General features: G+C 42.8%; 1 protein-coding gene across 1 annotated transcript in view; it reads right to left on the bottom strand.

The window, feature by feature from the left end:
• The window catches only part of ephb2b (eph receptor B2b), a gene marked incomplete at its 5' end in the record, with an annotated part of 111479 nt that extends 98398 nt beyond the window's left edge, over positions 1–13081 (bottom strand). Inside the window, one exon of the mRNA XM_079297056.1 lies at positions 13030–13081. Within this exon, the coding sequence (XP_079153182.1) occupies positions 13030–13081 (52 nt within the window). The remainder of the gene's footprint in view (positions 1–13029) is intronic.
• Positions 13082–14929: the final 1848 nt, after the last annotated feature.

Below are 14929 nucleotides of genomic sequence, written 5' to 3'. Positions count from 1 at the left end.
GTTTGTGCCTCCGTGTGGCGCGGTCCGTCACTGACATTTTCCACATCACAAATGTGCCACTAGATGCTTCGTCACGACGAATGTGAAATGTTTTGTTGAACTGACAACTTACAGTTCTGGTCTTTATGAGACAAAGCAGAGCTAACCGGTGCTGGTGTTCTTCTGAGCATTCAGAAATGATGTAAACTGTTTTAACCGTAATTACAGCAAGACACTCAAAGCGTGAGTCGATAACATTAGAGATAGATTTAAGAAATGATCCAAAAAGAAACCAGCACTAGTCTGCTACACTGACAGCCCGTCCCTTCAGGCCTTCCCCCAGCAAAATGATATATTACAAACATAAACATATCATAAAGAAGATAAACAACAAACATGACCATTGTTTGTGGCTTGTGGGAGACTCAGTCGTCGGTAGGTAGACAGACAGGTGGGCCGTCCAATCATTTCATTCAGCCAGACTGAACTGTTCATAGCAGCCTTGCAACAGCCCCACATACCAGATTTTTACTTTTCTTTTTCTTCTTTTTGTCAGAGTGTATGATTTATTGATTTCTGCGGATGGAAAGAGAATTTTAACAAATGGGACAAAGGAAAATCTAAAATACAAACCCGTCCTTTAAGAAGCTGCCAGTAATCTTTACTCAACAGAGTGATACTTAAGGCGGCTCAAGACACCTGCCTCAGGCTGCAACATGTACCAGAAGGAGAAGGAACATACATTTCTTTCCTTTTGTGACACAGCACGCCTGTCTTTCAGTATGTGCGATAAGACGCACAGGAGTAAAAGTACGAGGACAAAATGTTAGCTTAAAGGCCATCTTTGCCCTGCCCTCGTGTTCACACCTCTCCACTCATCCAGCTTCAGGCCTCTGGTTTCCATGTTAATGCCATAAACCGACGGCCCCACCCTGCAGGTGTTGGGTGTGAAACAGTGTCGACAGAAGTGTTCATACATCTGTGTGTGTATGTGTGTGTGTGTGTTAGAGGGACACACAGACAGGACTGGAGAGACACAAAAGGAGCATGCTAGTATCTGTGAAACACAGATTAATACGTGTTCATGTCTGTAAGAAGGAACACCGCTAAACACTATTATGGGTCTCAATTTCCATTCCGGAAAGAAAATAGGACACATTACTGTCAGCACTGAGATCAAAGGATTCTTTTTGCGCCATGTGCTGTTTTTGCTGGTTCTCCTGGTGGGAAGTAAAGTTAAGTCACATATTTAAAATGACCCAAAGCCTTTTCATTTTGCTCAGTGAGGCAAAATGAAGCAAAGTCAAAACAACAATTGCATCTTTCTTTGTGTTAAAGCTCTTGAAGTCAACGTGCCCACGGGAAACGATCTCCCATCATGCATTCCTCTTAGCTGGCGATGTGAATAGGTTGAGCCACAGACCATGTGTGCTGGCTAGCATGTGCAGGACATGAGGCAAAATCTGTGTACAGCATGTGTGCATGTGTGTCTTTGGCATTGTGAGAGGCTGTGTCAGCATGGCGCGAGACCTGAGGTCCAGCTCTACCTATTGCATCTCTCAACACCCAGAGAGCAGCGAGACCCCCCGGATGTACTGCCCCCCCCCCCCCCCCCCCCCCCCCCCCGCCAGGGTGTCACACAGATGAGGACAGACGGCTAATCCCGAACATGCTCTTTCAATCACTCCAACTGACAGGCGACTCCTGACAACAGCGCCCCCCCCCCCCCCCGACAACTCTCACAGGGTGCTGCAAACCATTTCTAAAGGGAAGCAGATTGAAGAGGTGGAATCAGGCAGCATGTGAGGGACTGTGGACCGGTTTTTAGAGGTTCCTTCACTGCTGAGGCCATGCCACACATGTATTTGTTCCCTTGTGCTACTGTAAGGCACAAAATGGCATATGCTTGCAATGTCCTTTGATTTACGGATGTTGTGTTAAACGGCTGAAAGGTTTTGCACAGCAATTACGCTCTGTAAACTGACAACAGAGCAGCAAAAACAGAAATATGTTTCCATAAAGATCTAAAGAAAAATGTCAGCAGTTGCAAAATGTTGAAGCTTAGCCAATTAATGGAGTATTCAAGCAACAAATGAGATGAATGATTCATTATTTTTGATTGATTGTTTATGGCATTTTACAAGCAAAATTTTTTTTTTAATTACCTGGTTCCAAATATTCAAATGTGAGGATTTGCTTATATTTCTGAATATATTTGTGTTTTGGACTGCTGGTTGGATAGTGCGAGCGATTCAAAATTTAAATTGTGACCTCCTTTTCTCTATTTTGTGACAACAATTAATAGATTAATACATCCATTTAAACCAACACAGCTGGATTAGTTTGGTAGTTTCTGATAGTTTTCTTTTTACAGTTCTTAAACAAGCCCTCTTTCCAAATGAGTGAGGATTTGATGTGAGCTGGAAGGAAAACGTATACCAAAGCCACGGCTGTTGGCCCGCTTTTATCCGAGTGTGCTGCTCCAGTGCAGGACGAAACAGAGTAGCGCATCAATGTATTTGACTCTCCCAGTCGCTCTGTCTTTCCTCACCCTAACAACGGGTCAGAGACGTGATGGATTGCTCGCGTGTAGCGGTGCTTTCAATGCAAGACAATCTGTGGTTCCTTTATTGACGTCCATGCCTGCTTGTGTTATCCGCAGATGAAATACCTATTTGGACTGTATGAATAATAACATTCAACATGTTTAAACCTTTCGTATGACATTGGTTTAGTTTAATGGTCTCAGCTGGATCTCTGTATTGATTTCACAAGCCCAGCAGGCCTCCTGAGATCCTCTATGGATTTCCCAGCTGCCCTCCCGATTGATCCATTGTTATTCCTCCCCGCCAGAGGAGGGCATGGAAAACACTCATCATTTCCCCATCTCCTTATATAGGCTACCTGGCTCCTGTTTTGTAAGCCACGCTACCTCGCGGGCCCGTATTGTGATTCCAGACATGGTTTTATTGACCCCGGAGGACGCGTATCGGTCTTTCTCTGGCAGCTCTAGAGTCGAGTGTTTCCTGCTGGAAATCTCTGAACAGGTTCGGAATTAGAATAAAACAACGATGAATTGTTGGAGCAAGAGGGGGAGAATGTGTCGTGGCATTAACAGGAGCTCGTACAAGTGCGAGTGCGGCAGATGCTGCTGATTGCCTGCCCCCCCGTTTATCACCGGCTTTGCTGAATGTGAAGCGGCTGCAATGAAGTGTCAATTGATGGGGCTCCGTAAACACCATCATGAGGGTATAATCTTTGCTGAGTCGAGGTTATTGATTTCGGGCCTGGAAGCCGAGGTGCACTGATTACAGCGGTAGGGGGACAAAATACAAACGCTGTCTTTCATGCATCCAGATGATCCCTCTGTTTGAAATAAAATAAACCCTCACAGTATAAGCACTGTAGCGTTCACTGTGCGCCTCCGCCTGATGATCTGGAATATATTGACCGCTGACGGCCTCTGGAGGCAGAGACGTATCCCCTCTAGTAATTTACTTTAATTGATTTGTCAAAACATGAACACAAAGAGCCATTTCATTGTCTGACTCATCTCACAGTTTAGTGTTTAGTTTTAACAGGATTTTGGTTCGATGTGGTTAACACAAGCTTAACAGATTTCAACCTATTTTACATCATATGAAATACATCAGTAAATACCACCTCTCTGGACTTTTGAAGCATTTAGCAAATAAAAAGGTCTCACTGGTTTGTTGTGAGGGAACCAGTGTGATGCTAACTTCCAGGGTTTGGCCTACAAATCAGTTCTTATGTTGCCTTTAACCTGGAAGTGTACTGTATGTATGCAGCTTGCCTTGTTATTTACAGTTGAATTGCTCTTGCATGGTTTTTAAGTTCATTTTTATGTTCCATACTTTTCTAATTATCTTCTAGATTCTTCTGCTTCGCTGTACTTGTTTCTGTCCTGATGCTGCTTCAACACATACACATCCCTTCTGGGGATCATTAAAGGCTCAGTTTATCTTCCCATCTTATCTTTTAGTCCTTCAAATGTCATAATGTCTTCAGGCAATAATAAATAAATATGCCTTTACAAATACGGTTTCAGTCATGAATTGATCTGGAATTTGAATTTGCGGATGCTTAATTCAACATTTTATCTGTTATCTGAGTCTGCTCACTTATTCACGCCCACCACTTAAATGAATCATCAGTTTGTGGTATTGACTGCATCAATAAGTAGCTGCTTAGAACAGCCAACATGCCCCTTTCTCAGGTCAGGGTGTAATGTTTATGTCAGCAACATTTGAAGTCGATGACACACATGGATAGAAGAACACACTACTCATGCACCAACCAATGTTAAATCACTCATTTCATATATCCACTTTTTTGGATCTCCCATTGTCGGGTTTACAAGGTTGCTGCCTCTGATTGAATGCCATTTTTAAATGAATGTATGAAAACACAGGATGAGCTGCCGCTCGCTAAAAACCAGACAAGTCACAGCCAAAGGCCAAATCAGCTAATTGCTTCATGTTAATTCCCTATTCTCCAAGCTAATGCAATTATGTGTGAATAGAAACCAACTTTCACACTTTAGGACACAAAAAGTCATTCTCTCCCTTCCCCCCCTCTGCTTTTTAAAAGTCATACCCTGTTTAATCTATTGAATGTATTCATAAAGTGTCTTACAGTGAACGGGAGATAGAAAGAGTGTTCTCGCGCCTTTGTTTCACCAAAACCAACACTTTATTTCACAGGATCTAGAGAAGTGGGCGTTCGGGTCAAAAAATACCGAAGGAAGATGGGGATTGATGTTGATGTAGCACAAAGCATATACAGCCAACATAAGGCTGATGGTAAAGTCGTCGGTCCAAAAGCATAAGAAGATAATCCGAAGAGGGGAGCTTGATGTATGTTGTGGCTGCAGGACCTGCCTGTATCGCCAACACAAGACAACGGTCATCAGTCACAGCGGAGCAGAGGCTGCCTGGCCACCACACTAGTCAGACACAACATGTCTGCTTACTGGCAGCACCTCGTCCGGGTGTGTTCTCTGTGTCCGAGTGAGGCCGATAGACGGGTCAGGCTCTGACAGCGGGACACTGCGTGTTGTCGGAGCTGCGATACAGCTGGCCAGCCACAGCCAGAGGGGGCAGAGACGAAAGAGACGAGAGATGTGTTGGTGGCTCTTTGCAGCGAAAGATGATGATGATGATGATGATGCGCACAGCGCTCAGCACATAACTACCGGCAAAAAAAAAAAAACGGTGCAGACTGAGAAGCTAGTTTCCACTGATGAGGGAGGAGGGGGGGAGGGGGTCCTGCTGTTGATCTGGGCCATGGTGGACAGACGGCGTGGGTCAGGGAGAAAGAATGGAGGGGGGGACAGCGATGGACAAAAAACAAAAGGCAGATGTCACGTGGGTGTAGAGTCGCTGATAGATGTGATGTGCGGCGCGGCTCAGGTAGAAAAGGCTTCCCTTTGTGATGCAGATGACGACGCAATCAGCCCCGCTTTGTCTCGGCCGATGGGCTCCGCTCCCGGGGACGTTGAGAGCCGGACACTAATCCTCTGGGTTTGTGCTCATCAAGCCAGTGTCACAGTACCTGGGGCGTGTGCGGACGGGGGTCTCTGAAACGAGGTCTGACCTCTCTCAGGCTGCACTCTCCCTCCTCCTCCTCCTCCTCCTTCTGTCTCTCTTTTTTCTCCCCCTAGCTTAGTAGCATTGCTGGGTTGAATGTCAACAAGCGCCATGTTGTTAATGTGCGTGGCTCAATGTTCACATGAAGGATGTGAGAGGAACAGGAGGGGGGGGTCACATTAATCACTTCATCTCCGCCTTTCGAAAAAGAAAAGTCAGATATTGTTTACTGCCAGGATGAGAAGAGGAGCTTTAAAGCAACATAAAGACATAAAACACATTGATTCCACACAACGGCTGGAGAAAGACATCTGTCAAATTAAGGAGACGTGGACAAAATAATTCAGTCGGCAAATTAGGCCTCGATGTCGTGGGGCCATTGTGATTGTGAGCGCTAACACGTTTCCTGTTGTGAATAATATCTGAAAATACATTTCACTGTCCCCTAATGATTTCTATTCCCAACGGCTGATAAATATGACTTACAAAGAGACAGCACGCTGCCAATTAGCATGTGCTAATTAAGATAGCAGGATATAAGAACACCCTTGATCTAGATTCCTGTGTGAAATATCAGACAGAGAGGTTACACTGAGGTAGAGCAAGTTTCTTCCATAATATCAGCAAGAAAACACCAAATGCAAACTTTGTTCCACAGGGTGGATTGAAGCTGGCCCATTGGTCGCCAACTCCCGAAATTAATTTATAACATCTGCCTGCAAACTTGAGTGGGTGTACACAGCAGATCCTTCAGAACAGTTTGATCTGTTGTCCAGTTTTAAAACTGTTAGGATGAGGAGTGCTATATTAAGCACTATAACACCATCATCATCATCATCATACTCTTTCACTTTTTTAACAACGCTGTTTTCCCAACGACAAGCTGAAACAATTCTAGCCCTCCAATCGAACGGCACACCTATCCTTAAAGCGCTGCAAGAAAAACAAACCTCAAGATCCCCAAATCACCCGATCACCCGATCCTCACTAAACAATACATTTCCACACAAGGCACCTTTTCACCACTCACAGCACACAGTAACAAGTTGGCAGCGTGATTTGAAATTGAGTTCTTCAACATGCACGTGTGCTTCATTTGGGTCACTTATTTTAAGCATTAATAATGTCGATTTGGTTTGTTTCCAAACAGTCTGGAGTAGCATTAAGAGAAACTCGTGGGTGGAAAACATGAGCGCCACAAAACAATTTAGACAATCAAGGAAAGTATTTTAAAGTAATTTTGTGTATTTTTCTGGGACTTGCAATTCACTTAGAAATGTAAATCCCACCTATTAAGCACTTTGAGAAGGATGTATCAAATGCTAAGGCTATCATTTAACCTCAGCGTGTTTGTTTTTTCCCCAAGTCTAAGCGGGTTGGTTACAGCTTTTTATCTTTGTGTGGTTAAGATTCATGAGATTGTAGAAGAAGAGATCCTGTCAGACTTCCATCGCCAAGAAAAACATGTACTCCTCATGGCTGTGAACCCATAAATATATCTGTGCTGATATGAATCACAGCTCTCAGGTTCTACTTTTCTTGGGGATAAACAAATAAATCAACCACAGTGTGATTGATTTTCTCCCCAGGTCCTGTGCTTTTATCTGTTACATGTTTCCAATCGTTGTACAAATATCATTCGTAATGAACCAAGGAAGTCTAAAAGCCTCATATTCACTGTTAAAGGTACACTGTTTTCTGTTGACATCACGCGCCGGCAGGAAAGCCTCGTAGCACCTGTTGATTATGAAAATATTTTCATTTTGTGATAGCATCATATCTGACCAGCTGGTCTCTGCAAACCAAACGGGGCTGATTACGGACCAGAGAGACAGAAGATTAAACACCTGTTCCTTCTTTCAGAAGCTATTAATAACAAAAGCCACTCTAAATCGGCAGTATGTGAGAATTGCTGATACAGTACCACGAGCACACTGTCCACACACGTATAGTAATATTAAGTGCTAAGCCACTAGGTACAGCTCACTCTCTGGCTTGGCTTCTGAGGCTGTCATTGAGGAGGTTCGACTGTGTTTTTAAAAGTCTAATAGTACTTCCCAGGACTTCGGTGAACTGATCCTTCCACTCTGTGCTCTGTAGTGCACTCATGGAGGTGAGTGTAAGCAAACTTGACACAAATATGATACGCAAACCGAGCATGTGGATCTGGGGGAGTTGTGCTGCAGCAACAACCAGAACCCAAGTCCTGTTCCCAGTAGTGACTAGTCACAATGTGCTTGGGGACATAGTAACAACACCAGCCCTCATCAGCCTGTTCAATCAACTTATGTGTGGGAAACAACTGAGTTGTGTTGTCGATCACACACTTTCAGTAGCAGACAGTTTCTCATACGCCAATGATTACCTTTTTGGTCCACGTTAGGCTATTATTTGCATTTCTTTCCCACCGGTGACGACACCTGACGACACCGAGCACGATCCGACGCCAGTGAAATAGGTCATAAATAATTCCCTTTATTATATCTATTTTATATCGCTTTAAAAACATATCCTTCAAACAACTGTATTCATTCAAGTTTTACAAGATAACATTCGAACACATCATGATAATGCAATCTTTGCTCAATACTCACTTTTACAAAACAGAGCCTGAACGCAACATAATGTGACTCAATGCAACCTCTGTGCGGTAGGTGTTAGCTCCGTTAGCGCCACCAGCTAACATTAGCTCTGCTGCCCATTTCAACATGGATTTGTTGTTCGCAGTGTAGCATTTTCAGCGGTGTCTAACCACAGGTGTGCACCACTGGTTTGCACGTGTGCAGTACGGATCGGGCAGTGAGCGACGTGTGTTAGCGCAAATGAGCTGATAAGCGACATGATAACATGATAATATTTCTGATACTGGTGTCCGTTTCACAAGCTCAAATGCCACTACTTTAGCATCACCTCCAGAGGGCAAGCATGTGTGGATTGGAACAAATGAAGAGTTGGCTCGAGGCGGAGAACCACAGCAGTCAAACAGCTGAAAGCATGGAAACGGTGTGGAACCCTCCATCATGTCTTCAACTGAATCCTGAGTTAAATTGCTTGAACGAGCTGGAGCTAGGAGCAACATACGCAACTACTTTGCTTAGCGGTGCCAGCTGGGACACAAAGCTACAACAATGAAATCCAACATGTGAAGGTTTGAATGAAAAGCATTCCCTTTTTCCCCCTGCTTAACTTTTAGATAATGAACCTTGTATATTCAGAGGTGTAATTATCTCACCAAGGGCTAGGTCTAATACATGCAGCGGCCGCAATAAAGCAGTGCAGCTCACTGCTGGTAACCTCATGCAATGGAAGACATTTCTTCAGCGAAGCGGTGACACTTCTGCCTTAATCTCACCCCAAAGGTAGCCATAGATGCCTGAAATGTGACCCCCCCCCCCCCTTCAAGTGAAACAACTGGTACCAGCACTAATTGAAATTTTGCATGCAAAGTGACAATGCCTGGGCCCTGGGCAGCATGGATTAAGGCTTGAATAGAGACGGATTCTTTGTGAAAGCCTACTGTGGCGGTTGGCGTGCAGGCCGGCTCCCTGCATCTGCTCATTGGGTGGACTGAGAAAACACTGGATTGTACACGGTCGCTCATTTTACCTTTTATCTAATCCTATTTCGGAGCCCACCTCCGTCCGTCTTTTGTTACTCCTCCACAAAACACAATGCTTCCATGTTACACTCACAAGTCTATTCCTCACTGAACAATTCCGGATTCAAAAACAGCTCCTGGATTTACATATGAAAGCATCTTCGACCAAACTTGGCAGGATTTTCAAAACATTAACAATCGTACTGTGCCTTGTTTTGTGAGGTGGAAAAAATGGCACAGGAAGGGATATGCAAAATACAAATGTAATATGTAATCTTCTGAACGAAAAGTAATTAAAAAAAAAAAAAAAAGTCAAAATTCAAAACATCAACTTGGCCAGTGTTTGGCAGCTTTAAACTGAGCGGGCTCCGGTGAAGGAATGCAGGTGCATATTGAAATGCAATCAAACCTGCTGGACATTTCTGAAAGGCTCCACGCTGTGATCTCATTCTACCCCACTTCAACATCCGCCGCTGTGGTTTCTGTCCCGTTATGCTTTTTCTTCAAAGAAAAAAAGAAATTTGTCTCAAAGTCATCTATCATCCTGCTGACCCCGGACAACAACTTGCATACAAGTCTGGAGGAGGTTGTTATTGCATCATGGCAACACCAATCCTGCCAGAAAGCATTTGCTGTTTGCACTGTACAAACAGTAATACCACAGCAGAAGGGTGGGGGTGGGAAGGGCCAAGTGATCCGTCTAGTAAATTTCATCTCCTCCCAACAATACAGGCTACTAGAATTTTATGGCGGGGGATGAATCCGAGAACATCCACTCAACAGAATTAGATGAGTGGCTTTGTTAGCGTTGGTTGTCGACTGAGCACTAATGACAATGAGTGGGTAAACTAACGACGGGATAAATCCACAGCGTGTTTTCATAGACATGTTTGACATAGCTATAGGCTAATTTCCCTGGCAGTACTACCGCCATTAATGTTATAAAATGTTATAAATGTTATAAAAAGAGCCTTGTCTGTCCCCGTTTACTGAAGCAATAAGAAGTGGCATCGGTGGCAGATCACATTAACGCTAATCAACGATTTACACTCGTTTCACATTCCGCTGGGTAAATTAAATGCCTTTTGAAAAATGGCTGCTGATGCAACGAACGGCATTCACAGTTGTCCGACATGGCGCCATCACTCAAGAGAGCGGTCTGAATAGAGATGCCGACTTCACACGGTGTGCAGCGTCGACACTATTCGCAAAAACGGACACTCGGGACACAGATAGGATTTTCTTCAGTTTGGCCCCCGGGTTTAATCCTCTAATCCTCTCCGGTACGGCCCCCGTCTGATTTATTGATTATTTGTATGACAAGTCGTAGTCCTTTCATGTGTTTGTTCTATAGAAATCAGGCACACTTCACGAAACTTCATTAGTGCTCCACTCGATGTATAGTAAATGTATCGTTCATGTTTACCCAAAGTATATTCAGTGCGTTGGCGATCGACACATTTTGCCACACAATGGCGCAGTGTACTTCAGCAGGTAACATTCGTCAGTCCAAAACAGAACTACTGCAGGCAAAGATGTCACTCTCTATGAAACAAAAACAACAATGGAGAAAATGTAGCGTCCCGGCACTGAATCTGTCAAAACGATCCACTCGAGGCTTCTTTTCTGTTGCATGCTGGGACGTGTTTTTTTTCGGATGATAGCTCCAGTGACCTCTTTTTCAACCCTTTATTTCTCATACCCAAGCCATTCTCGCAACTTCATTGGATGGTCGGCTTGGGTGATTCACAGGCTAAAATGGAGGGGGGGCTGATGACGGGACTAGCCAATGCAACCTGCGTACTGTACATCCAGCGTAACGCTAAATATCAGCAGCAGCTTCCTAATCGAGCTAGACGTGAACTTCAACGTTAGCGGATTTGAATAACTGTGCCGATTGGTATTGGAGCCACTCGCTGTGTGCTCTCAGCCTACTCAAACGCTTCACAGCGGATTGTTACATGTGGACAAACAGTGACTGTGGCCATGTCTGTGTTTTAGAGGGAACCAACAAACATGGGGAAGTGGAACACGGTATGGCGTGGATCTGATGTTATTTTTGGCATTTTGGACAAAACAGCAAGAATAAAATACAAAAATAAATAGGCCGGACCGTTGTAATAGTAATCATAAAAGCATGATATCAGTAAGTAAAAGAAAATAAAATCATATTGATTATTATGTGCATGTACAACATTTGGAATATACAGGTTGTTATTATGAAACGTATTTTTTTTAAATTTTATTAAAGACATTTTACGTCAATTTAGTATATATCCATTGATTAAATAATTATTCTATATAATATTAAAAAGCTTTTTTATGCTTGCGAAATATTCTATAATACAAAAAATATACATTGAAACTATATATTTTATTATATATTAAAAAGAAATACAATTTATGGATGCTGTGAAATGCATGTTGCCCGATGGTCCCTGTATTTGTATGGTGTGGTTTTAAAGCTAAGACTGAACATATGATTCCCTAAAATAACAAGTGTGTGCTGGATCAATGTCTGGTGATAAAGGCTTGAATAAAATGTAAAAGCTATGACACAAATTCCAAAGCTATGACTCACATTGCAAAGCTGGCAATGTGAAATGTAATGTAAGCCTTCAGGATTGCTCGGTTAAGTCTTGGATGTAACCATGAACAGCAGCAGTCAGTAGAAGTCTGCATAAATACGCATGACGTTTGTCAAAGCCGGTGCCAGTCCTTCATCGGGCCTGACAGGTCCGTCGACCTTCGCTGTGCACATTCAGGATGCTCAACAAATTAGTTTACAGTAAACAAAGTCGTTTTTGTTGTTGTTTTAACCTGTGGTTGCATTTGAGTCGAGTGTCTACATAGTTTCTCAGCTCCACCTGTAATTATGAGGTTTAGTTCAACTGACCAGAGGCCGGAGACATGTTTGTTTTCTGACAGCATCATAAAAATAGCCTGAATAAATGTACGGCTGGGCTGTCACTTTCCATTCTTCACTGTGTATCCAATGTATGCTGTCCCTGTCACACGGAAAACTGAGTGCAGCCGCATAGAAATCACCTGCAAGTTATAATTCAAGCTGCAGACTGACACCCCCTAAATTAAAAGACACGCTAGCTTTCATAATCTCCAAATGTTTTTAAGGTTATGGCAAATGTCACAATAATAGTCCCTGTGGGTACTAGAGGTCCTATGTATTTGAATACGTATGATAGGACCACTACGTTTGAGAACGACACACTGCTGTAAACACACACAGACATTATTTTCAACATTCAACCTGTTTCATTGTGCGTTGAGCCACGCTGCCTGTTCCTGCTCAGCCAAGCGTGGCGTACACATGATGAGCGCGAGGACCAGAGAGAGCCTTTTGTAAGTCAAACTACAAAAGGCATAAAACGCACATTTAGTCTCGGACATACCGGGAGGGGAGGGGGGGGGGGTAAAGGTGTAAGGAGAGGTTTTGTCTTTCACGTTATCATCACCGACTGAAACAAAAGCCGGTGGCACGCCTCCACGGACACGCGGGACGTGCGACCTACGTGACATGTTTAACGTTTTGCTGATTGTGCACCCCAATTAACGCTAATGACGTCCAACAGCATCCGCATACCTGCGGTTGATGCGGGAGCGTGTTTTTGTGCCCCACCATCATCCCTCGTCGGCTGACTCCCAGCACCATAAACGGAATTGTTATAGCACATTAATGCATATTCATGGAGATGAAAAGTGGTTTCTTTTCTGTTAGCCTTCTATAATAACATTATCATCCAAACGTCCAATTCACGCGCTTTGTCTTAAAGTCAAAGACGGAAAGATGCGGCGTTAACCGTCGGGATGAAGACATTAGCTTACCTTCAACAGCTATTACGGCCGGTATGGTCCATAATATCCATAGAATATCCATTATTGGTCACTTATATCGCCCAGACATTCAAATAAAATACGTCCCGAAAGCCATTGACAGCACAGGCAGAGAGGGGACAGGCGGTCCTTCACCTCCAATAGAGCGAGCCCAGATAGCAGAGGAAACCAACTCAAATCTCAACCAAGTTTGGGCGAAACCAAAAAAAACACAGACGGAGGGGAGCACCGAGCGACACTAAAAGTAGCTACGCATTTTAGCGCTAAATTAATCCAGTCAGTCTCCTACAGAATATAAACAATAATAATAGCTGTATTATTAATGACGGAGCGTTTAATATATTTGAATTATCGATGCAGCCGCTCGAAAAAGAGGCTCCTTCAACCCCTTCAAAGTCCCTTCAATTCTCCCCGCTGTCAATCATCAGCAGGAGGACAGTCCACACCGCTGTACCTAGCGATAATTAAGTGTTTTGGGACCATGTGGGGCATTTATAAAAGATGGAGCAGCTTAATCTCACTGCCGCACCACTCGAAATGGAAATACTGGTCATCATTTTGTCAGACAAAGCTGAAACGTGTCTGCGAGGTTTCCTATGTGTTATGAAGGGACTTCTGGCGCTGTAACAACAGGTGACGAACACGGCAGAACAATTAAAGTAAGTTTAACTATTTATTTTAGCCTACATTTGACCTCTAATATGTATTGTTTAATTGGTTGCCACTTTACAGTCTTTCTACTCAGTCCGTATGCCGCTATTTGTTTGAGTGGAAAATGTATGTAGTTCAAAAAAAGAAGAAAAAAGTGTGCAAATATTTACGTTTTGAATTACAATTGGTATACTTTGATAAAATACGAGTATTGTTAGTTTTCTGCATGTTGATCAGTGGGTTTTGTTGTTGAGAAATTCATTGTGAAAATCCGAACATAATTTATAATTATGGTCTACATTTTATTTCATGAATTAAATAAATTAAACCTTTATTTGTTTAGTTGTTTAGCATGCAAACACATTAATCCCATCGCTCACACTAGCCACAATAGATGATTGTAATTACACTCCGTATTATCCGTTTGTTACACAATTTAAACTATACCTCGAGATTGACATGTAAACTATGATTTATGCCACATGTAAATCAGAATAATACATTTTTATTTGTCAGTGTGTATTTAAACTGACCCAATCAATTTCAAAACATATATAATTCAATATTTGATTGCTTTTTTTTAGCTTCCATACATAATGTACTACTTTACCACCTTTTTCAGTACAAGGCAGTTATTAAATGTACTTTAGTGTCCTGCTTATAAAGAAAATACTGAAGGCTGCAATCTGAAGGCCATAACTACAAACTATGGGGGCTGGTCACAGTTATAGCACTCTAGTCCAGCTGTAAAATAGTGCAGTCTGGGATTAAAGTGAAGTATATCGTAGCTGAGTTTGCATCTACTCAATACAAAACTGCCATTGAGTGATTCAAACGAATTGTTAGGTCAATTTAATGACTTGGCAAGATATAATACAAAAGAATGTCTACATGCTTTTACTTAAGTGGTCCATTGGAGGTTAGTGTCTGAGGGAGATGTCTAGTCATGACATGAAAATGAATTGAAATCTAACAATGAATGCATAATCCATAATGGCAGTATTGATTTGTCTTTGCACAGTAAACCATGTTGATATTTGCATAATGTAAATTTCATATGAATTTAAACAGTCAAGCTGGAGGTGCTTTAGAAAGATATGAAGTTGTTTCTTGTAGCTAAAACGCGGGCCTGCTAACCATTGTTTATGCATCACAAGGAAGGCATCATGTGACTGAACAGGCCTGTCAACCAGAACAGCAGTTATTTTCCAATAACAGAGCCAAAGAATCAAAGTCAAAG

Source organism: Melanostigma gelatinosum (assembly GCF_949748355.1).
Source record: "Melanostigma gelatinosum genome assembly, chromosome: 3".
In the NCBI taxonomy this organism is placed as follows: Eukaryota; Metazoa; Chordata; class Actinopteri; order Perciformes; family Zoarcidae; genus Melanostigma; species Melanostigma gelatinosum.
This window is presented reverse-complemented; position numbering and strand designations above follow the sequence as displayed.